This window comes from Cryptomeria japonica, chromosome 8 (assembly GCF_030272615.1).
Source record: "Cryptomeria japonica chromosome 8, Sugi_1.0, whole genome shotgun sequence".
Classification (NCBI taxonomy): Eukaryota; Viridiplantae; Streptophyta; class Pinopsida; order Cupressales; family Cupressaceae; genus Cryptomeria; species Cryptomeria japonica.
This window is the reverse complement of record NC_081412.1, coordinates 159,106,407-159,129,750: the sequence shown is the minus strand read 5'-3', so window position 1 is coordinate 159,129,750 and position 23,344 is coordinate 159,106,407. Positions and strand designations below refer to the sequence as shown.

Sequence of the window (23,344 nt, the reverse complement as noted above, 5' to 3'; positions counted from 1 at the left end):
TCTTCAGCGCCTGGCCTTGATTGTGATCCTTCTTCGATTTGCGTTTCAGGTTTTTCTCCCGGTTCTCCAATGACGTCCCGCAACTTGCGAATGATCAATTTCATTTTAATAAATCAATTTGAAAAATTAAATAATTTAATTTAACAAACATTAAATTTAATTACGACGTCTGGCTTGAGAAGCTCTTTGTGAGATGTATCTTGAAAATGCTTCTCCTTTCTCTTCGAATGTGAAATCTAATCCTTGGTCTTGATAGTGTTTGGGCGATTTACTTCTGCGTGATTTTACCTTTGGAGTCTTGGGTGTTTTGAATGGGTTTATGGCATTTTGAAAACTTCTTATTGCGCGATTCTGGAGGCTTGAAGAGCCTCTGCAAATTTTAAAATCCTAACACATGCCTTTTCTGGTGAATTTCGGAGAAGTAGGGGACTTTGGAATTTCAACTGCGCTTTATCTTCCAACTTCGGACCCTTTGGCGAATATGGAGTTTTCGCGATTTTTGCCCATTTTGGAGTTTTCGGACCTTTAACGCCTTTTGCGATTTTGACGATTTCCAAAGCTTAATGCCTTGCCAAAAAACTTAGGACCTTTCGTATGATTCTGCAAATTTCGGAGCATTAAGCGTTTTTGCAAGTTAGAAAAGTTTTTCGAACCTAAATGCCTTTCGTAAAAAACTTCAGACCTTTAAACGTGTTTTGCAAATTTCGGATGTTTGGTGTTTTGGCGAGCTGGAGATTATCGAACCTAAACCCACCTTTTCCAAATTTCGGAGTGTTTGAACTTTTTGCAACTTATCAAAATTTCCAATTTCGGCCCCAGGGTCCGAAATTGGGAGACTTAAGTGATTCTCGGACCTAAAGGGTCTTTTTGCAACATTTCAACATTTTCCAATTTTTGCCCCAGGGTCCGAAATTGGGCATTTTAAGTGAAATTCGGACCTAAAGGGTCTTTTTGCAACATTTCAACATTTTTAAATTTCGGCCCCAGGGTCCGAAATTGGGAGACTTAAGTGATTTTCGGACCTCTGGGGGCTTTTTGCAACTTTTCCACATTTTCGGACCTAAAGCACCTTTTGGGAAATTTTGAATTTGGCCCCAGCGTCCGAAATTGGGAGACTTAAGTGATTTTCGGACCTCTGGGGGCTTTTTGCAACTTTTCCACATTTTCGGACCTAAAGCACCTTTTGGGAAATTTTGAATTTGGCCCCAGGGTCCTGTTGACATGTATTTTGTACACAATCATACACAGAATAAAATACCCAAAGGTACCTTATCCTCTCTTGAATAAAGTCTCTGATTGCTGAAGATGTCGCAAAAAAGGATCAATCAGGGTGACTCCAATGTTCTTTTATGTAGGGTCTCTACGTGTGGATAAGCACCAGTGGTCATTGTGATTGCTGTGTCATCAAGGGGGACTTACGTATCCGAATTGTAGGACCAAGATTTCCTAATACTAATGAATTCCAAAAAAAAAATCAAAAGGGGAGGGTTTGCAAGAGATAAATTCTAATCTAATCCCAAGAATGACTCAATGCGGGCAGGACTTGGTAAGATTCTACCAACTTCAGTATCGCCAAGGAATTACAACTTTACTGAAACTGATGCGATCTTCTAAGGTGAATAATGATTTTTTCAAATCATCAAGAATCATAAGTACTACCATGAAGGTACATATCAATGACTCAATAATGAATGAAGGTTTATGCAATCCAAATATTTCCAGTCGACCACACAAGGCGTCCTTACAATCAGTAAGAAGCTAGTGGTTTGGAGTATGAATCTCACCAAAGATCAAGCCCAACACTTAGTCCTTCAAACTTAAATACTATTTTGATTGAGAATGATTTAAGAGAGTAAACAACCATGAAGATAACCACAAGAATTGCAATAAAACACCATAACTTCAATATTTTATTGATCTCAAAGCCATCATGAACAACAATTGTTTGAAATTCCTTCTTCAAAGCTCAATCTTGCTACAAAATAACTTGCTTCTCAAAACTCTAACTATTTCTTATTGCTCTCTCTGAATTCTATATCTATCTATCTCCATCTCTCTCAAAATGAAAATGAATGAGGGTATAAATAGCATCCTCAATTACAATGAACGGTCCAGATCAGAAGAAGATCAATGGCCAAGATTATGACACCTAAACCCTAATTAGGGTTTATTACAAATAGCCCCCCTTTTTATTGAACAATATTAAATGCATAGCCAAATATTAAATTTGGCACAAAAACCTAGGAGACATAGACCAATGAAAATTAAGGTGCCACATCATCTATAACAACCTTTCTTCTAGAATCTTATTCCCTTTCCAATGCTCTTTCTTAGCATATGCAATGAATCTAGACACGATTCCTTCGATCTCAGCAATTGGAATCTCGGGAAGATTCCTCATTCGTTCTTCCAAGTGGATGACCTGATCAAAAGCCTTGAGAAGAGCAGCGTCCCATCCAGGTTCAAGTTCCTTGACTTTCTCAATCAAGAGCATGGTAGCAAACATCTGATCCCGTTGCTCATCTGTAATAACATTCTCATCTTTGCAAAAGATGACCTTGAGTCTATTTTCTAATTCTTGCAAATCCACATTTGTCTCAACTGCAATCCACCTGCCAAGAATAGTACATAATACTTCAAACACTTTGTCCTGGATCGGATGGATAATCTCTTCAACTTGATTGCATTTGTTACTGATGTCCTCAAAAAGGACTTCCTTCATCTGGAGTAAAGTTGACCATTGAAGTAAACTATGAGGTCCTCCATCCATTATCTTTTCTTGTGCTAGGACCTTCCTTGATGTTTGTTTGATTACTTGCAGGACAGGAATGATAACATCCTTAGTATGAGCAAAAGCAGCTACAGTTATCACTAGGTTGTGGATGATCTCAAGAACCTGAATAGCCCGACGAATAGTCTGCATCATTCTTGTTACAAATTCAATAGCAACTGTATGGGATTTGTCAATCCAAGAACTCATAAGCTGGACCAAACTCCTGACTCTCTCTGCCTCACCAATTGATTCAAAGGGAAGTGCCTGTGCAGGAGACACTGCTGGATCCTGACGCCTCAAAGGCTGATTGAGATGGCTAAAGTAGCCTCTCCAAGCACTGACCTCTCGCTCAAGCTTTCTATTCTTGTGCATTTCTTCTCTAAGCTTGTCCTTAAGTGCCTCAAATGAATCAGTGGCATCATCCAATGTCTGCTCGGCTGTGAGTGGACCAAGCTCAAATGTCTCTACATCATATTCTTCTGCAAGGATTTCACCTTCATACTTGTCCACTGCTGGTGTAGCTATCTGTAATTTCCTGGATCCTGTCTCATCTCTGATCATCTTGGACATCTTAGTAGCTTTCCTCTTTTCTGTCACTTCTTGAGAATTTCCAACAAGGCTCTCTAAATCAATCACATTATCTTCGTCCTCAATCACAATCACCCTTGTTAGTCTCTCCTTCAACCAATCTGGAATGGCAGATCTTGTTTCTCTAACTTGTATCTCCTTAGGCAATGTTTCTTCTTCTCTGAGAGGAGATGTCGCTTCGTCATCATTCTTGTCTTCATGTAACTCATTGACTTGACTTGACGAACGTTGAGGTGCTTGTCCTTCTTCCTGTTTATCGTTCTGCACCATTGATTCCATAGATTCCTCCATTTCAAGTGTCCTCTTCTCTTGTCGAGAAGATGTGCCGGATGAACGATCTCGATTGGCCTCTTGCTTCTTCTTGGAGGATTCTCTTTTTTCAGGTCTCTCTTTCCTCTTCGATCCTCTAGGATGAGGATTGCCTTCACTTACGCTTCGAAGATTGCCCTCACTTGTGTTTCTGGGATTAGGATTACCTTCACTTACACTTGCTCCTCCTTCGCCTGGCCTTTCTTCTAAAGTAAAAGTCATAGATATGCCCTGCTCTCTCAACTTTTGATGTTGCACATCAACCCATCTGCGAGTACAAGACAAAACTGGAGCCATCAAGGTATCTAGATCCAAAATTTCAGGTTCATTCCAATTTAGCCTCACTGCTTTGCTTTCTCGGTCATAAGATGATTGGAGATGTCTGCCACTGTCCTGAGCTTGGTCAACCACTCTATAAATTTTGCATTTCCTGATGAAGTCTAAAGGCAATCTGGAATGCATCTTTCTTTTTACTTCAAAATCATCTGAGAGATTCATCCAAAAGTCCTCTACCTGAGATTCATGTTTGTACTTTCTACCAACTGTCTCCTCTATATACCCATAAGGATCAAAACTCTCTCTCATGGCAAAGAATGAAAATGAATATAAAGCTAACTCCCTTTCTGCATCATCCATGGCTAGAGCATTAGGACATACCTCAACTGAATTTCCTAGTATGATAGGAACAGGAACTCCATTTCCATGTCTGTGTCTGAATGCCTTCGCATAAGCTGCCAACTGTCTAGTTACCTCAAGTAACACAATTCTGTCTGTCGGATATCTCGGCAACATATAGGGAGGTGAAGGACATCCATGAACTCTAATATATGTAAACTTCTGAAATTGGATGAACCAAGCACCGTACCTGTTTACAAGCTCTTGTGCATCTTGAGATAGCCGATTGTGAATCCCGCCTTGCAATGTCCTAGTGATGTTCATCGTGAAGGTATCATTGACTAACTTGTAGTTACTTCTTGGAGGATGATGCAAATGAACATAGGAATCACAAACTCTGACTTCCCCGGGCCCTCTTCCGATCACTCCTCTGTGAGGTAGTCCTGCATATTCAAAACTCCTGATCAAGGCATATATGATGTATGAACTCATGTAGAAAGACTTGGTAGCCTTCAGTCTTCTTAATTGCACGTCCAAGCAATGGCTAATCATTCTAGCCCAATGAATTGTTCCTTTTCCTTGAACTATCACTTGGATGAAGTAGAACATCCACTTCTCAAAATAGAAGGCTTGAGGAGCCCCTGTAACTCGGTTGAGTAATGTTATCAAATCTCTATACTCCTAGAAGTCGATCCTATGTGGAGTGTTCGGAATCTTGCTCAGGCGAGGACGACTCTTGAGTAACCAATTCTTGTTGATGATGCTCAAGCAAGTGTCTGGATCATCTTCGTACATGGACCTGGCTCCTTCTAAGCTTTTATAGATCATATCTTTATGTTCGGGTAGGTGAAGAGCTTCACTGATAGCCTCCTCTGAAAGATAAGCCAAAGTGTTTCCTTCCTTGGACACGATCGATCTGGACTATGGATCATAATGGCGAGCACACTCGATCATCAACTCATGGCACTGGATTGCTGGAGGGAAGCCGGTCGCCTTGATAATGCCACTTTCAATTATTCTTCTTGCGACAGGTGATGGCTTGCCAATGTAAGGGACCTCTCGAAACTTCTTCACACTGAAGTTTCCCAAGTTGGTATCTCCAATGTTGCTCCATTTAGACACGATCTTGGTCTCCAATTCTTCGTTCTTCTGATCTTCCTTCATGAGGGCTGGACGACTGGTAGATGCTCCTGCCTTTGGGGTCGCCATCGTGACACCTACACAACATTTCATAATGAGTAATAGATTTTGCAATATAGCAATATAGACTAGATTAAAGATAGAATTTAGGAAACTTCATGATAAGTCTTTGAGTTATCATTTCCTAAATACGATTGAGCTACTGGAAATTCAAAATTTCAAAATTCAAAATTCAAGACTGAGACTAGGACGATTAAAATTCAAAATTTGAACAAGGGAACTTCGCCATACCTCACTTTGAGAGCTAACTCTAACAAAAGGATGCAAAATTAGGAAATTCGCCTAGGCAAAATAAAGATTGAAGTCTTCACCATGAGCTTCCTCTAGCAAATGCGTCTCCTTTATTAGCTTCACCACCTTGAGGGCAAATTCGCTCCACCATAAACAAAGTTCGCACTCCTCTTGATGAGATCTCGCACTTCCCTATTCGCCTCTCCAAATCGCATATGAACAATGATTGAATGATGGTTAAAACATGCTCACATACCTTCATTATATAGGCGCTCACCTCTTTGCAATCCCTATAGGCCGACTTGGAAATAAGGCAAATAATAACAAGATTTAAATAAAAAGAGGAGGCCGACTTTTGTAAAAACATTAAAATAAAACCCAAGCGCTCTCTTTTTATTTAATTTAATAATTAATTAATTTTAATGCCTTTGTATTTAATAATTTCGATTTTAAAAAAGGCTAAATTAATCATTAAATGCCTCATGCGCTATTTTTAAATGCTAATTCAATTAAATATTTCAAGTTTTATCGATTTTTAGCATTTAATGCATTTCGAAAATATTGGCGCCTAATCATGGGAGGATTTTGGAATATTAACAATATCGCTCTGGTCCCTGGGAGAGGGATAGGAGCGAACTTTGTGTTTGAGCTCAAAATTGTTGACTTTCGACGTTAACCCCTTGTTCATCATCTTCCTAAAGACATTTTCGATCTTGCATGTCCTTGCCTTGACGTGGTCTAGGAAGGAAATGATTGTTTCAATGAATATCGCCCTGGTCCTCCAGTGAAGGATAGGAGCGAACTTTTGTTCCTTGTGCTAATCCTTGATCATATCAACTTTCAATTGCTTTCAAAATGTAAATTAGTGTCTCTTACTCCTTCTTGAACGTTTGAAACGGAAGTGACACCTCAAAATTGGACACACTTGCATATTTCGCTCTAGTCCCTTGGAGAGGGACAGGAGCGCCTTAGTCATTTCTCATCACTTTTCGTGGTCTCTGTAACCTTGCTTTCCTTCGAAGCACCTCCAACATCTTCGCCACCTTGTGCCTTGGCTTGGATCCGACCAAACTTGGAAGGGACGACTTGATAATCTATATTTCGCCCTAGTCCCTGGCAGAGGGACAGGAGCGATTTTACCTCTATAGGCTAAGTCATTCATTGCCAACGTTTAAAACTATCTTCAATGGATTCATTATGCTCCCCTTCACTCATCTCCAACATGAAACTTGTTCTAACTTTGTGGGAAATTCGCTTCATGAGGAAATCGCTCTGGTCCCTTGGAGAGGGACAGAAGCGCCTAGGACAAAATATGTTTCACTTTGCGTCTTGCAACCTTCCAAATTATCCTCAATGGAATGACTACGCCTTCTTTTATTTGCCTCAAACCTAAAACTCACTTCACCTTCGCCAAAAACTTGTCCTTTAAGAAAATCGCTCTGGTCCCTTGGAGAGGGACAGGAGCTATCTTTAAAATTCGCCTTGGTCCCTGACAGAGGGACAGGAGCGATTTGACGAATTTGGATAGGTTTTCTCCATGGTGGCCCATTCAAGTTATATTCAATGGATAAAGCATACTTTCCTTGTTCTTCTCAAATCGCGAAATCGTTTAAATCTTGCAAGGATAAGGCGGTCTTGGAATTCAAGCTCTGGTCCTTCAGTGAGGGACAGGAGCGATTTTGTCATTTTGGCACATTCCTTGTTTGCAAATTACTTCAAATTATATTCAATGGACAAAAGATGCCCTCCTTGATCTCTTCCAATCCAAAAATCGTCTTGGTCCTGCAAAGACAGTGCAATTTTGAGAAACAAGCTCTGGTCCTTCAGTGAGGGACAGGAGCGATTTTTGTCCTTAAGGACAAATGTTCAACTTTCATTGCAAATGACTAAGTCTGGATGCTCCATTAGGTTGATTTCATCTCTTATTGTGTCCTTGATGCCTTAATTTTGATCAACTAAGACCCAAAATGGTCTAAGTAGGCCATTTCGCCCTGGTCCCTGGCTGAGGGACAGGAGCGATTTAACCTTAAACCTTGAAACTTGCCATTTTTGAGTCTCAAAATCTTCAAAAACCCCCTATTTATGTTCAACTGCATCTCCTGGCGACCCTTGAAAAACTGACCAATTTCAAGTCCCAAAATCTTCAAAACTTCCAATTTACACTCGACTGCATCTCCTGGCGACCCTGCACAAGACAAATGAAACAAGTTAATAACCAAGAGGTATGAAATACCAACTTCGCCCTGGTCCTTGACTGAAGGACAGGAGCGATTTTACCCCTATAGGCCAAAATATCAAAAATTTAGGCTTTCAGTCACTTCACAAGGCATTATTAGGTCATCTCCAAGGCCAGGGGTCAATTATCAAACTTTCCAAAATTTGGTCAAAATTCACCCGGACAAAATTGCACAATTCCATCACTAACACTTAGGCAAAATTTGAACTTGCTTTCAAAATTCCGACTGAACCTAGACAGACTTATCTGACATCCCGACAGATTCACCCTATTTCAAAATTGCAACCTACACGAGGATGCTCAATAAACTTCCAAAAAATGACTGGACTTCGGCTTGAAAATACTAAAAAGGAAACCCTAAGGCTTAGCCCTAATCCAGACGACTCACTCACTTACTCAAAACCCTAAAAGAAGAGAGAGAAACAGGCAAAATTGAGCAAAAAAGAGGGGGTCCCCATTTTAATGGAGCGATGTGTGAAATGGTCACAACAGGTCCGAAATTGGAGGACTTAAGTGAAATTCGGACCTTTGGAGGCTTTTGGCAACTTTTCCACACATTTTAAATTTCGGCCCCAGGGTCCGAAATTGGCGATTTAAAACTTTTTCCTCAAGAAGTGCGAGCTTGGGCACTTGGGCGAGTTTGTCAAGATCTCGCTGAAAGATCATTTTATGGAATATAACATTTAAGTATAAGTCTTATACTTTAAGTTATATTCCATATATACTTTCAGGATGTTTGAGAGTGGTTTCGGACCTCCAGGAGTTATATTGCAAATTCTAGTTTTTGGAGGATTCCTCAGTTTTCCAGACTTAGTCAAATTTCAGGATCAGGACATTCCAGACAGCCAAATTTCAGGATCAGGATATTCCAGACAGCCAAATTTCAGGGCATTTGGAGATCAAGATGACATTCCAGACTCCATCACTCACCAACTTGACCTAACTTGGACCTTCAAGGATGATATTCACTCACCAAGCAAGACACAATGAGCAACAAGAGTAAAACCAGGCCCTAAGGAAGACTCTCAGAGAAACCCTAATTCTGGGGCCCTATTGACTCACCCTGGCTCAAGCAGAGCCTGCCATCCCAGCGACTCCCCTGACAGCACTCATCATGCAAAGGCTAACAGACAAAACCTTAAAAAAAAAAACTAGAAAAACAAACCCCAGAAAGCAAAAGCAAGGGTCCCATTTATGGGGCGATGTGTGAATACATCACAACAGCCCCATGAGGCCGAATTTGGTTTTAGCTGCACTTGACCCTTCATATCCCCTTCCTCTTCCGCAAAGACAAAAGGCACAAACTGGGGGGTCCTTGTCCAAGGCGGGGATGGGTGTGCGATTCGCACAACAGGTTAGTGTCCCCAACAACCTTAACATTCTCCTTGTCGCCTCGAGTAGCTCCATATGTGGCCATTTGTATGGCTTGGATTTTCCTTGGAGATTCCTTGTATTTGCCATCCCCACAGAGTTTTTAGGGGGCAGCAACACAAAATTAGCCATCATGATTGGAGTCAATCTTTCTCTACTGAATAATGGTGGGAGGAGACATCTCTGCACCAAGTGGCCTAAATATCAACTTTACGCTTTGAGCAACGAGCAACAATGTGGCCAATGTTGAAGCACCTGTGACAACAAAAGGGTAGTCCTTCATAATCTAACAACTGAGTCCAACACCCATTAGCAGTTTTTAGGGAGATATCCACTAGGATATTTTTAGCAAATGTCCATCTCTACCAAGATACAGGCACAAGTAGTATGCAAATAGTTTGATGAACCTTCATCTACTCCTAGAAATTTTCCCAAGATTTGAACTAGAATTACAATGGAAGATTTGGGAGCCTTACCCAAATGGGTGCAACATCAAAAGATTATGTGGCAAGATTGAATGGAGGGTACAATGGTTTTAACACCAATAAATACTATTCAAAGCTCCACTAAATTTCACATAAGGTTGTGTTTCTATCTTGAACATTGTCAAAGGCTACCATAAAATCCCTCTTGCACAAGGGTATATTTGCATAGCACCAACCAATTGGGGGCTGTCATGTGTCTTAATATACTGGTGTAGAGTAGAGAGGCTTGGCCAAAACCTGCTGAATCTTTCTATCAGGCCCATTTTTGCAAAATACTGTTAATTTTAGTGATCAGATAGAAGGTAAATAGCTGAAACTAGAAATGCAACCATAACAGTACAAAAAACAACACAAGAACAACACTGCAGGACCCTGGGAAAACCTCTCTCTTGGAGGAAAAACCCAACAACAAGATTCAGATCAGATTATATTAATGTCAAGGGATAGCCAAGTACAAATTCGCCCACTTAGGGCATAAAAAAACTAACTTATCTGAATCTTGAATTCTGATCAGAATTTGACTTGTCCTTCAATCTGATGATAATCACCACCCTTGACTGGATTCACACAGCTAGAATGAATTTGCTATTCTCCAAGGTGAGTTCGCTGACCCTAGAGTATAATGGCAGGCCCTCAATGTATATTCGCTCTGTCTTAAATTGCTTGCAGATCGGATCGCTGAATTGGATGAATGCATAATTGGTATGTAGAATGGATTACATCGCCTTGTTTATATAGGAGATACAAGTAACTTATTTGCCTTAGTCGGCTATAATAAACTTGCCTCCAAAATACAATAAATTTGAATTATGTTTACAAGTTACATGAATAGGTCTTGACCTATAATGTCATCACAAGTTACATGTTGCCTTAGCACGTTACACCCAAATAGGACCAGTCTCATATGATTACAAGTTACATTATTGTAATCTTTTTAATAAATTAAAAATTTAATTACTAGGCAACATCAAAATTTAATCAAGTATAATCTGAACTGGCTATGTTTTTTCAACACTCCCTCTTAGCTAGAGAGGATTATCATATTGTAATAACACAATACCCATCTTGCATTGCCCACAGAGGATGGGTCCACCTTGCATTGCCTGCAGAGGGTGGAGGAGGTCTTTCACCTCAACCTTCTCTTGAGAAGGATTCAATGTCACCTTGCATTGCCCGTAGAGGGTGGAAGATGCAACTTAGTGCATCACTGGGACTGAGACTCCCTCTCAGCCAAAGCTGTGTTCTCAACAACTCTAAGTCTCTCTTTGAAGTATGATGAATAATGATGAACAATAAATGCTCAACAGATACTGAGAGGGGGGGGGGTGAATTAGTATAGACAAAAACTTCTTCAACAACTTAAATAGCAAAGACTGCACAAACTGGTAAACAACATCACCGATCTAAATTAGGGCACAACCGGTAAAACATAGTGAGACTATGAAAGACATAAACCGGTAACACTTAGATCTTCACACAACCTAATATCTTATTTCCACTTCACCCATATGCATAAACAAGTAAAGTAATACATCATCAGAAATATAATGACCACTGGATCAACATGCTTTACCACTTAACAGAAAACACTAATCATCACATGAAAAAGAATCACACATGACACACTGATTTTTCATGTGGAAACCCAACTGGGAAAAACCACGGTGGGGATGAATACCCACAAGTTGTTCTTGAACTCTTCTGAAGTCCGCTCTGTTAGGAGCCTAGTTTGGTTAAGGACTTTACAACAGGTTCTGCTAGGAACCGATCCTGCTAGGGATCACCCGGTTAAGGGATGGCTAAATACTTGGTTAAAGGTTAGAACCTTGTTAAAGGTTACCTCGCAAGAGGATTTGAAGAACTCAATGATTTTGAGTCACCCTGTTAAAGGATTTACAGAAAGCCTGTTGAAGCTACCCGGTAAAGGGATTTTCAACTGCTGAAATGGTTAGAAGTCAATAGGTAGTACACTGATCTGATAACAACACTCAATGCTAAGGCAGATCCACTTTAGTTCCTTTACATCTGCAATCACACTCTGCAGATCTCTACCCACTGCACCGGTTTGGCAAGAATCAAGTATCTCTACACTTAGATACACGCACAACATTTGCCAACAACTTCACAATGCAAATCATCATTGACCTTATAGACAACAATTAGGTCGGTAGCCAAAACCTAAAACCCTAAGCATCTAGGTTATCAATACAGTCGGTCCAATCCTGACCGTTTAATCACATTGCATAGAGTAAAACAATCTTGAACAAATCTCAAGACGTTCTCCATCGTTCGTTCTTTGCCGCTTTTGGAAGCTGATAACCCATCACGCGTTCTTCACCGTTTACAGAGACTTCGCACATTCCCGAGGTAGATAGGGTCAATCTTCTTCATGCAATATCCTCAAGGAAATCCTTCATGTGCACAATGCTGACGTGGCAACACGATATGATCTTCATTTTGATGCTAACTCATCACAGAATGTGGTCGGTCGAATCACACAGACTTGAAATGCATCAATCGGAAACCCTGAAGCTGAGACTACCAACCGGTAGTCATATCAAATGAAACCCCGATACAAACTTTGCATATACCGGTTCACATTCCAACATACCGGTTCACCTTTTCACTTATACTGGTTCACATCAACACATCAACATACCGGTTCACTTCATACCATCATACCGGTTCTCTTACCGGTTGCTTTCTTCAATATACCGGTTCATACTTCAGCATATTGATATCAATGACAACATACAATATCATCATGTCATCAAACTCTGCACATATGCCAATAAAGTATTCAAACTTCACACGAGATAGAGGCTTGGTGAGAACATCTGCAATCTGCTCATCAGTGCTAACATATTTCAGTTGAATGACACCTCTCTGTACCATATCACGAATATAGTGATAATGAGTTTCCACATGTTTTGACCTGTCATGAAACACGGGATTAGCAGACATCTTAATACAACTCTGATTGTCACAATGAATGACAGTGGGTTCCCAAGGTTGTCCGAACAACCTAGCAAGAAGCTTGCGAAGCCACACTGCTTCTCTTGATGCAATGTACTCAACTTCTGCAGTACTTAATGCAAATGAGGACTGTTTCCTGCTGGCCCAGGAGATAACAGTAGAACCTAGTCTGAAACAAATTCCTAAAGTGCTCTTCCTATCGGTTACACTTCCTGCCCAATCAGAATTAGAGTAGCCTTCCAAGGTGATGACAGTGTTGATTGGATACTTTAACCCGTAGCCAACCGTGGCTCGCAAATATCTCAGAATATGCTTGGCTGCAACAAGATGAACATGCTTCTGTTTGTTCATGAACTAGCTGAGGGCACTCATTGCATAACAAATATCCGGTCTAGTGTTAACTAGATACATCAAGGATCCAATTAGCTGTTTGTACTCTGATGGATGTGCAAAATCAGAGTTAGCTGCAGATAAACTCAATTTCTTCAAATTGTTTTTCCATAGGAGTAGACATAGGTTTGCAGTCCATCATTCCAAACCTTTTCAATATATCAGTAGTATATTTTCCTTGACTAAGGATGATTTCATTAGATTTTTGCCATACTTTTAAACCTAGAAAGTAATGCATTAGGCCTAGATCCTTCATTTCAAATTCTATAGCTAATTCTTTCTTACATCTAATGATGAGACTATCTTCACCGGTTAGAAATAAATCATCCACATACAAAACCAGAATTAGCATTTTACCATCAAATAATTTAAAGTAAAGGTTAGAATCAGCATCATTCTTACAAAATCCTAGACTAACCAAATTCTTATCAATTCTTTCATACCAAGCTCGAGGAGCTTGCTTGAGGCCGTAAAGAGATTTCTTCAATCTGCACATGAGATTCTCTATTATGAATCTCATATCCTTCTGGTTGCTCGATATAGACTTCTTCCTCAATGACACCATTAAGGAAAGCAGTCTTTACTTCTATCTGATGTAACTTCTAGCCCTTAGCTGCAGCAATAGCTATAATAGTTCTAATAGAAGTATATATAGCAACAGGTGCAAATGTTTCCTCATAATCTATGCCTTCCTTTTGAGAGAAACTACGAGCTACAAATCTAGCTTTATATTTCTCAATACTTCCATCAGTAGTATGTTTAATTTTAAACAACCATTTAGAGGATACAACAGACTTACCTTTAGGTCTAGGCACAATATCCCAGACATCATTCTTGATGATGGATTGATATTCTTTGTCCATGGCTAACGTCCACGCTTGTTGGTTCATGGCTTCTTCTACATTTGATGGTTCGGTCTCAATAATGTTGCACATCATTTCAACATAGTTGGAGAGCTTCTGAGGTCTCTTGCTTTCTCTGAATGTTCCTTGGGGAGCAGCAAACTTTTCGTCTTCTTGGATGGTGTTCCTCACCCAAAGTGCTCTCTTCTTACTAACTACAATGTCTCTGGGTCCATCAGTTGGATCCAGAGGCTCAAAAGGATCACAAGGCTCAATAGACTTCCTCTGAATCTCAGGGTTAGTATCAACATCCATATCTTGATTTCCATTAAGTTCTTTATCATCATCAACCGAGGAACCTTTAGATTTCTTAAGAGCAATATTTTCTTCAAAAGTTAAATCTCTACTTACCTCAATGTACCTTTGTCCTGGGATGTAGACTCAGAATGCTTTGGAAGATTCACTGTATCCAACAAGGATGCCCTTCTTCCCGGATGGCTCTAGCTTAGGTCTCTTCTCCTTTGGTATATGAACATAGACAGGGCTTCCAAAGATCCTTAGGTGGTTGATATCAGGTTTGACTCCAGTGAAGGCTTCTTCAAGAGTCATGTTCTTCAACACACGATGAGGGCATCTATTCTGAATATATGCTGCAATCTTAGATGCCTCAGCCCACAAGAAGGTTTGTAGATCCTGATCATGAATCATTGCTTTAGCTGCTTCGACAATGGATCTATTCTTCCTTTCAGGCACCCCATTTTGTTGAGGATTGTAGGGAACACAAAACTCCCTCTTAATTCCTGTCTCTACACAAAAGTAATGAAAGCTACTTGAGGTGTATTCACCTCCATTATCAGATCTTAACACTTTAATTCTTTCTCCGGATAGATTTTCAACTAAAGCCTTAAATTCTTTGAACCTACTTAATACTTCATCGGATTCTTTAGTTTTCAGAAAGTAAATCCAAGTCTTTCTAGAGAAATCATCTATGAATATAACATAGTATAGGCATCCATTAGGTGAAGCAACAGACATAGGTCCACATAAATTAGAATGAACAAGTGCTAATTTTTCTTTAGCTCTACTTTCACTTTTATAAAATGGACTTTTAGTGTTCTTACCTAAAGCACATCCTTTGCAAGTATCATCATGAAATTGACTAAGTTTAGGCATACCTTTGACCATCTTCTTAAGTGAGGGAAGTGCTTGGAAGTGTAAATGTCCAAGCCTCTTGTGCCATAGTTCGCTGATCTCAGGAGCCTCATGAATGAGAGCTTGAACAGGTTTGGCTGAAAGCTTGTATAAGCTATCATATCTATTACCAATGACACGAGCAGATTTAAAACTAGATTTCTTAGGCCACGCAAGTACTCTACCCTCAGAAAATGCTAATTGATAACCCTTATCTTCTAGTGCAGAAATGGAGATAAGATTCCTTTTAATTCTAGACACAAATAAAATATCACTGAGATGTAGAGAGATACAAGAATGTAAATTTAATGAAGTAGTACCGAAACCTCTTACCGAATATTGAGCATTATCACCAATTACCACATGAAGATTGGATTCTTTCTCTATCAAGTCTGAAAGATGCTCTTGGTAGCCTGTGATGTGTCTAGATGCGCCGCTGTCGATCAACCATGTGTTGCAGTCAATTGGTACATTGCTTGACAAGGCAGAGATGAAGAGGAAGTCTTCATTGTTCTTCTGTTGTGCAACCTCATTGAGATTCGCTTCTGCTTGCTTGAGCTGATTTTGACATTCCTTCGCATAGTGACCAGACTTGTCACACCTGAAGCAGCGAATGCGTGAGAGGTCTCTTGGCTTCTTCCTTGAATCATGACTTGCTGAAGGTTTGAAATCTCTATTCCTCTTGAAGTTGCCCTTCTTCCAATTTCCACCTTTCTTCTTGACTGATTGGGCTGCAAGCATGTGATGATCTCCTCCACGAGAGTTCCTAATTGCCCCCTTGGCAGCCAACCGAGATTCTTCTTGGATGCAATCTCCCCTCAACTGTTCAAACTTGGCAAGCTCAATCCTCGCACTGATTCCTTGAATGAATGGTTCCCAAGTTGGAGGAAGACTGTTGAGGCAGTCAAGGTAAGATCACTGTCTTCAACTTCCTTCCCTACTGCTGAAAGTTGATCCTTTAAATCAGTCATTCTCATGAAGTAGGAAGTGATAGATTCCCCTTTCTCCAATCTGATGTGGGAGAGCTGATTCCTCAAGGCAAGAATGCGGCTAGTGTTGTTGACTTCATACATCTTCTCCAATGTGTTGAACATCTCTCTAGCAGACTTCATCGTGGAGATAGATGACACAATATGGTCCTTGACAGAATCAATGATCAACCTTTGAGCTTGAAAGTTCTTCTTCCATTCTTCCTTTTCTTTTTCATCAGTAGGTTCTTTAGCATCCTTGCTAACGTATTCAGAAAGATCATTCAAGGCCATCATCATACAAACCTTCCAAGAGGTGTAATTTGCAGAACCTTCCAACTTGTCTTCAGCCCCAAGAGAAGAAGCGATGCAGTCTAAGCTTTGAATAATAGGTTAGACTGAAAGACAATAAAAGATTGACAAATCTGATCACAACTATTTACGAACCAAGCTCTGATACCATGTTAATTTTAGTGATCAGACAGAAGGTAAATAATTGAAACTAGAAATGCAACACATAATAGTACAAAAAACAACACAAGAACAACACATTAGTACCTTGGGAAAACCTCCCTCTTGGAGGAAAACCCCAACAATAAGATTCAGATCAGATTATATTAATGTCAAGGGATAGCCAAGTACAAATTCGCCCACTTAGGGCATGAACAAACTAACTTATCTGAATCTTGAATTCTGATCAGAATTTGACTTGTCCTTCAATCTGATGATAATCGCCACCCTTGACTGGATTCACACAGCTAGAATGAATTTGCTATTCTCCAAGGTGAGTTCGCTGACCCTAGAGTATAATGGCGGGCCCTCAATGTATATTCGTTATGTCTTGAATTGCTTGCAGATCGGATTGCTGAATTGGATGAATGCATAATTGTTGTGTAGAATGGATTACATCGCCTTGTTTATATAGGAGATACAAGTAACTTATTTTCCTTAGTTGGCTATAATAAACTTGGCGCCAAAATACAATAAATTCGAATTCTGTTTACAAGTTACATGAATAGGTCTTGACCCATCATGTCATCACAACTTACATGTTGCCTTAGCATGTTACACCCTAATAGGACCAGTCTCATATGATTACAAGTTACATTATTGTAATGGCTTTAAGTTATTAAATTTTAATTGCCACTAGGCAACATTAAAAATTAATTAAAATTTAATCAAGTATAATCCGAACTGGCTATTTATTTTCAACAAATACCCTTTGTTCGCTGCCACTTTTTCCTTATTTCCTCTCCAAGAAGCACTGCTAGAGACTTGCTTGCACAATGGAGAGGTTGGGGCAACTGCTCCGAGTCTGAATCCCATCACTAAATGCCTTCTCCAACACCCGACCCGTGAAGGAAGCTCACTCTTGCGCCTCGCACAAAGGCCGTTTGCCATGGTTTTAGCCGTCGAAGAATCTTGCCAAGGATTCTCACCTCTGGCATAGCGTCGTGGTTCAAAAACATTTGCAAAAACCCTAGTGTGCTTAGAGTTGCCCAAACACCGAATATCAAAAGATTTTCCTTAATAATAAAATAGCACTAAGAATTATGCACAAAAGTAGTTATATATTATTATTTTTGTATTTGTTTATATTCTATATACATTGTTTCCACACCATACCCTATCCAGTATCCCCAAAAAAATGACCTTTCCCAAACCAAAACATAGAACTTCTACCCATTTCCTTCATTGTAGCATGAATGTTAACATGGCGGTTACTCATTTTTATTTTTTATGTCATTGGATGTAGCAGTGTTTATGTAGAATGATATTATTTTCTAATTGGTCTCTCCAAAAATTATTATGTTGTATTTCAAAGTACATCAAATAGTTTCTAAGGTCCAATCGTACATGGAATATATATGTGCATCCTGTCAAATTTTTTGTAAGCAACTAAATAAGTGGCGAAGGTAAAAATAATTACTTGTGCAAGTCCTTGGTACAAAATCAGAAAAGTATAATGCTAATCTAAGTTATCCTTTTTGTGTGCAGTATTACCAAAGGTTGGGTGAATCCACCATTGCGCTTTTCTGATGAACCATGTCGACATAAAATTTTGGATCTTGTTGGAGATCTCTCTCTGTGTGCTCAAGACGGTCACCAAGGCCTTCCAATTGCCCACATAATCGCTTTTAAGGTTGGTAACCCTCTTTCATACATTTGCTCACTAAGACACCTACAAACACAAGATTGCACATATGTTGACTGCTGCTTTGATATCCTTTTTTGAACCCTGATCTTTAGTTTATGGAAACTTGATGTCTTAGTAGTTAGTACTATATTAGTATTTAGCATGTGCAAGTTAAGCTAGCAACTAGATTGGATAAAAACTTTCTTTTTAGTTAGAAATTCTACCAATACATAAATAGAGATAAAGTTTATACCTGTCATATTTAATGAAATTGGCACAATATTGAGATCTTGGTCAAAGAATGATAGATGAGAGTCAAAACAATTTTGTCTGGAATAGTTGGAAAATAAAAGCAAACAACGGACGAACGTGACCCAATGTAGATAAGTATTAAAAATAGAAATTGAGAGTAAAAGGGTTGATGTGCTTTAATAAGGAAGGATAAACCAAAAACTGAGAAGTAAAAAGTAATAAGTAGATGACAAAGGGACCTTTGAAGCAATAAGATTATGTGTAATACAATATCTTCAATGGATTTTGAGATAATTATTATATTAAGCAGTTGGAGGATTGTTTAAAACTGTGTTCTTTAAGGCCCCCTTGGGTACTTCCATTAAATTCTTAATAAGGATTTTTTTGTATGAACCTATGAGGTTTACTATCTCAGCCAAAATGAGATGCCTTTGGAAGAGGATACTTGATAGGGTAATAAAGGGGCCTTCCAAAGCTCATAGTCATATTCTTCTCAGATTTATGCTGCTAATTGTAGGTTTATGTTGCTAAAAAAAATCTGATTGGAATTCCCCCCTTTTTTAGGGTAATAAAAGAAGTATAGGAGCCTTCAAAAGACCATAATTGTATTCTTCTCAAATCTATCCTGATAATTGCAGGTTTATATGCTTCACAAAATGAAAACAATCTTCATGGATTTCTTCCCTCTTTGTGGTAGGCTTAAAAAAATAGATTACCTTGCATAGACATCGAGACTGGTTATAAATTGAGTTTGTGATACTCTTGAAAAGGATTGCAATTGTATCCGCAATCCTTGTATCCTTGTTGAATTTACTTTTAAAATTCCTCTGGAGGTAGATTTCTGTGCCCAAGAGTAGAAGGTAGTTTTAATGAATTAAACTATTTTCATTCAGTTTCAGCTTATCTCGGTTGCTTTTATCACGTAAGGTCTTTGACATCCATTGGCAACTTTACTTGTTCCATTTTTGCTTTGTATGTCTGTTTTGTTTTGTTTATGTTAGTAGCAGACAACAGTAGGTGACTTGATTCAATTTGAAGGCTGGAAGTGCATATAAGTCAATATTTCTAGCCAGCTTTTGCTGGTTCTCCATTTCAAATCATCCTAAATTCCCAAGAAAAGATTTTTGGTCATCTAATATGTGTTTTCCTGCCACTCCAATAGCAACTGCCCAACTCTTATATGATAAATTTCAACCCTTTTTCAGTGCTCTACAGGTTCCAACCAATTACTTATGAGAGCATCATATTTTGATGTATAGCATGTCATAAACATGGTTGCCTGGTTTGGGATTACCAAATCTTACAAAAGCGACAATGCTTGGTTAAACAAGAGCTACCAATCAAATAGATAAGTATGGATTTCAAATATCTAAAAAGAAGTATGTAGCATTAAACAAGGGAAAAAAGGTTGAAGAAAACAAAAGGTTAGGTCAACCATACAAGAGAGACACATGGGAAAACTGATATGAACTAAGGTAGACAGTTGCAATAACTAGACACAAAAGTTGCAGCAGCTACATGTACACTCCAGAATTACAAAAAAATAGTTGTTAGCTAAGCATGGATCGGTAATGACCATGGTAAAAAATTTGAACATCCAAAAGAAGAAGCCCTTTCTCAGAAGAGATTCTCCTTTCTCTGATGGATAAGTATTTTTAAACTCATCTTGATGGTAAATCCCAGCCTTGGACTGTCCAGGCACGAGGAACTGTCAACTTTCAATTTTGTGAAAGGGCCACATTACACAAGAAAGACACATAGGAAAGTTGATATGAACTAAGGTAGACAATTGCAATAACCTGAAAGACAAGGAGTTCCAGCAACTACATGTACACTCTAGAACTAGAAAAACAGTTTTTAGCTAAGCAAAGATGGTTTGCATTTAATATGTATTACATCCTGATCATAGTAAATATTTTGGACATCCGAAAGAAGCAGCCTTTTCTAAAACAGATCCTCTTTCTTCTCCAAAAGAAGCAGCCTTTTCTCAAAAGAGATTCTCTTTCCTCCCATGGATAAAATATTTTTGAACTTCCTCTTGATGGTAAATCCCAGCCTTGGACTGTCTAGGCATGAGGAACGTTCACCTTTAAATTTTGGAAAAGGGCCATATTACATGAGATATTTAAAATCCTATGGAGAAATATTTTATATCATTTCAAGACTTTCCTTAATTCATTATGTAGTAAGTTTGATAAAACATCATCTCCACTATCAAACCAACCAGTATAAGATCTGAAGTAAATCTAATTGAGAAACCCTCATTAATGTTTTGAAATGCTGCTTCTTGAATGTTGATAACATAGATAGAAGACTCAACAACGATCCTTCTCCTACAAATGTGTTGAGTTTGTATCTTTGCAATAATCAATAGTGATACGGAGGTTAACGTTAGGTTTTCTAGCTTCTAGTGTCTGAAACGTCTTGCACCCTTTCTCAAAAGGGAGACTTGAAGAGACTTGCTAAGATGGTAGGCACAACCAAAGCTTACGTGGTTTTAATGACCAGGTGCATTTTTGCTGGATGAGTATTGACAAGAAAGTAAAATTTTCCTTCACAAAATGAACCATCCTCTTTGGGAGTTGATCCTAGCTTGATTTTGAAGTATTTCAATGGATATTCCTAACTTCTTTAATGAGTAAAATTGCAACATAGTGACAAATGTTAAAACTCCAAACATTGCAAATAAATTAGCAACCCACTTCACACCAATAACTTCAAATCCCAAGCATTCACATGCACACTTGCACATGCGTGCACATACACACATGGTCATGCACACACACACGGTCATGCACACACACACACACACAAACATCCACACATGTAGACATACCTGCATACCCACACACAAAATATGTCAAGATGGGAACACTATTGACCCTATTTCATCTTTGGTGAATAGGTAATATACCCTATCAATATATGGTTAACATGCTTGCCATATTGAAATCCTATTCAATGTTTTGTAGAGTATATCTTAAAACTAGTTAATAGCACTACAAATAATTAGTGATGTCCTATGGCATATTTGATAATAGATGCAAATATGTAGGGACTATTACACAATTGGTTCATATCTATGAAGAAGTCAATAGATAGGTGTGCTTATTGGGATACCTTTGCCTTCTAATTTATGGTCGATGATTCTTTTGTTTTGTTAAGATTGCTCACAACTCAAGTACTAAATGCTTCTTATTAAATCTAAAAATCTTTGTATTTATAGATTACAAATGGTGCACAAGAGAGTTTCAAGAGGAAGGAAGCTTCTAGATGAATGAAGTTTTGAGAAAGGAAGCTTTTGGATGGAGAAAGTTTTGAGGAAACTGTAGTCCATTTTTCAAATGGCTACATTTTTAAAGTTTAAAGTTAAAAAATTAATTATGTGAAATGTTGTGATCAGTTGTTGCCATTCAAAGCCATATTGGCATAATTGTTTAAGGTAAGGAAGAGCTAAGAAAGAAAGCTCCATGCATTTCTAAGTTATGGCAACCAAGATTTTATGGTGCCTTAATAGTAATAGAAAGGGTGGCCACTACATATGGTACCATTCATTGCCAATGCAGCCAAAAAGCATGTAGGCTGCAACTTAACAAGAGATATAGTAGTTTATGAACCAGATAAAAGGCTGTAGCTCATCAAGCGCCATATATAGAGGAGGAAAACAAAGGAAAACAACGGTTCATAAAAGGAAAACACCATCCAAAACAAAGAAGAAACCTCCAAATAATATGGTGTAGTCCAAAGGATAAACAAATCTGCAAGCTATGTTAAATGTGGTTCGAACCATAAACAAACATCCATATCCAGTGCCAAAATCACTTCAAACTCACGTATGATTTGCAGATGATAGCATAGCTATTATTTATCAAGATCACAGTTCCAAAATTCCAACGTAGCCAAGCAAAGCATTGGGTGAACAAACAATGGTGCATATGTATTGTAAAAATGGCCTGAGAAGATCTACACAACCATGGGGAAGAGTTGAGCAGTCTCCAAATATTGCACAGCTAGAGAATGAAAAAAAATAGCACAAAGGGCACCCAAACACCCAGCAACATCTCAACCATCAAGTCTGGAGCTTTGTCTAACGGCTGGTACTTGTTTTCAATGTTGTCAAAGGTACAGCTCTAAGACTCTTGTTCTATTGGTCACCTTCATCAGCTCAGCAGTCCCTCCAACCAATGGCTCACCATTTAGGAGTTGTCAGATGTACTTGGCTGGAGAAATTGTCCCATTGGTCCCTCTAATCCTATGTGGTAGATGGTGGGCCTTGTAAGGAAAAGATTTAGTTTGTAAGCCCCTCTTTATCTCATGTAAGAATAAGTATCTTTATTAAAGTCTTCTAAGTTGCTTTTATTAAGAATTTTAAAAGACGAAGATATGGGCATAAGGCATGTGGGCCCATGAAGTAAAAGCTTCATTTAAGAAAGGTAACCATAATAGCAAAGACTATAATGATAAAAGCTACTTGAAACGAATGAAAGCTCATGAAAATGGAAAGTGCAGTGAACAGGGAGTGCTGGCGAACACGCAAGAAAAGGAGGTCTTTTGCATGTAGAAAGAAATCAAAAGTGGGAATAAAGCCAAGAGGACTCCAATGAACTATAGAAAAAAATTGGCTTATGGAGAAAATATCATTTATCCAATATTTAGCTAGCAAAAGCTCTACCATTTTTGTGAATTGGTCCTTTGTTGTCAATATTTTGTAATCATGGAAGCTTGATAACCTTTATGCAGCTATGCATGTTGCCTCTTACAGATCTGGTTGATTTATTAT

The 23,344-nt window shown here is 38.8% G+C and overlaps 1 protein-coding gene across 5 annotated transcripts in view; it reads left to right on the top strand.

The window, feature by feature from the left end:
* The window catches only part of LOC131044817 (probable UDP-3-O-acyl-N-acetylglucosamine deacetylase 1, mitochondrial), a 129,704-nt gene that overhangs the window by 96,658 nt on the left and 9,702 nt on the right, over nt 1–23,344 (top strand). For 4 of the 5 annotated variants that reach the window (XM_057978258.2, XM_057978254.2, XM_057978257.2 and 1 more), the window contains one exon: nt 18,174–18,318. In XM_057978258.2, coding sequence (XP_057834241.2) covers nt 18,174–18,318 — 145 coding nt within the window. Of the gene's footprint in view, nt 1–18,173; nt 18,319–21,790; nt 23,262–23,344 lie in introns of those variants that run through there. The other variant, XM_057978255.2, reaches the window with a different exon arrangement.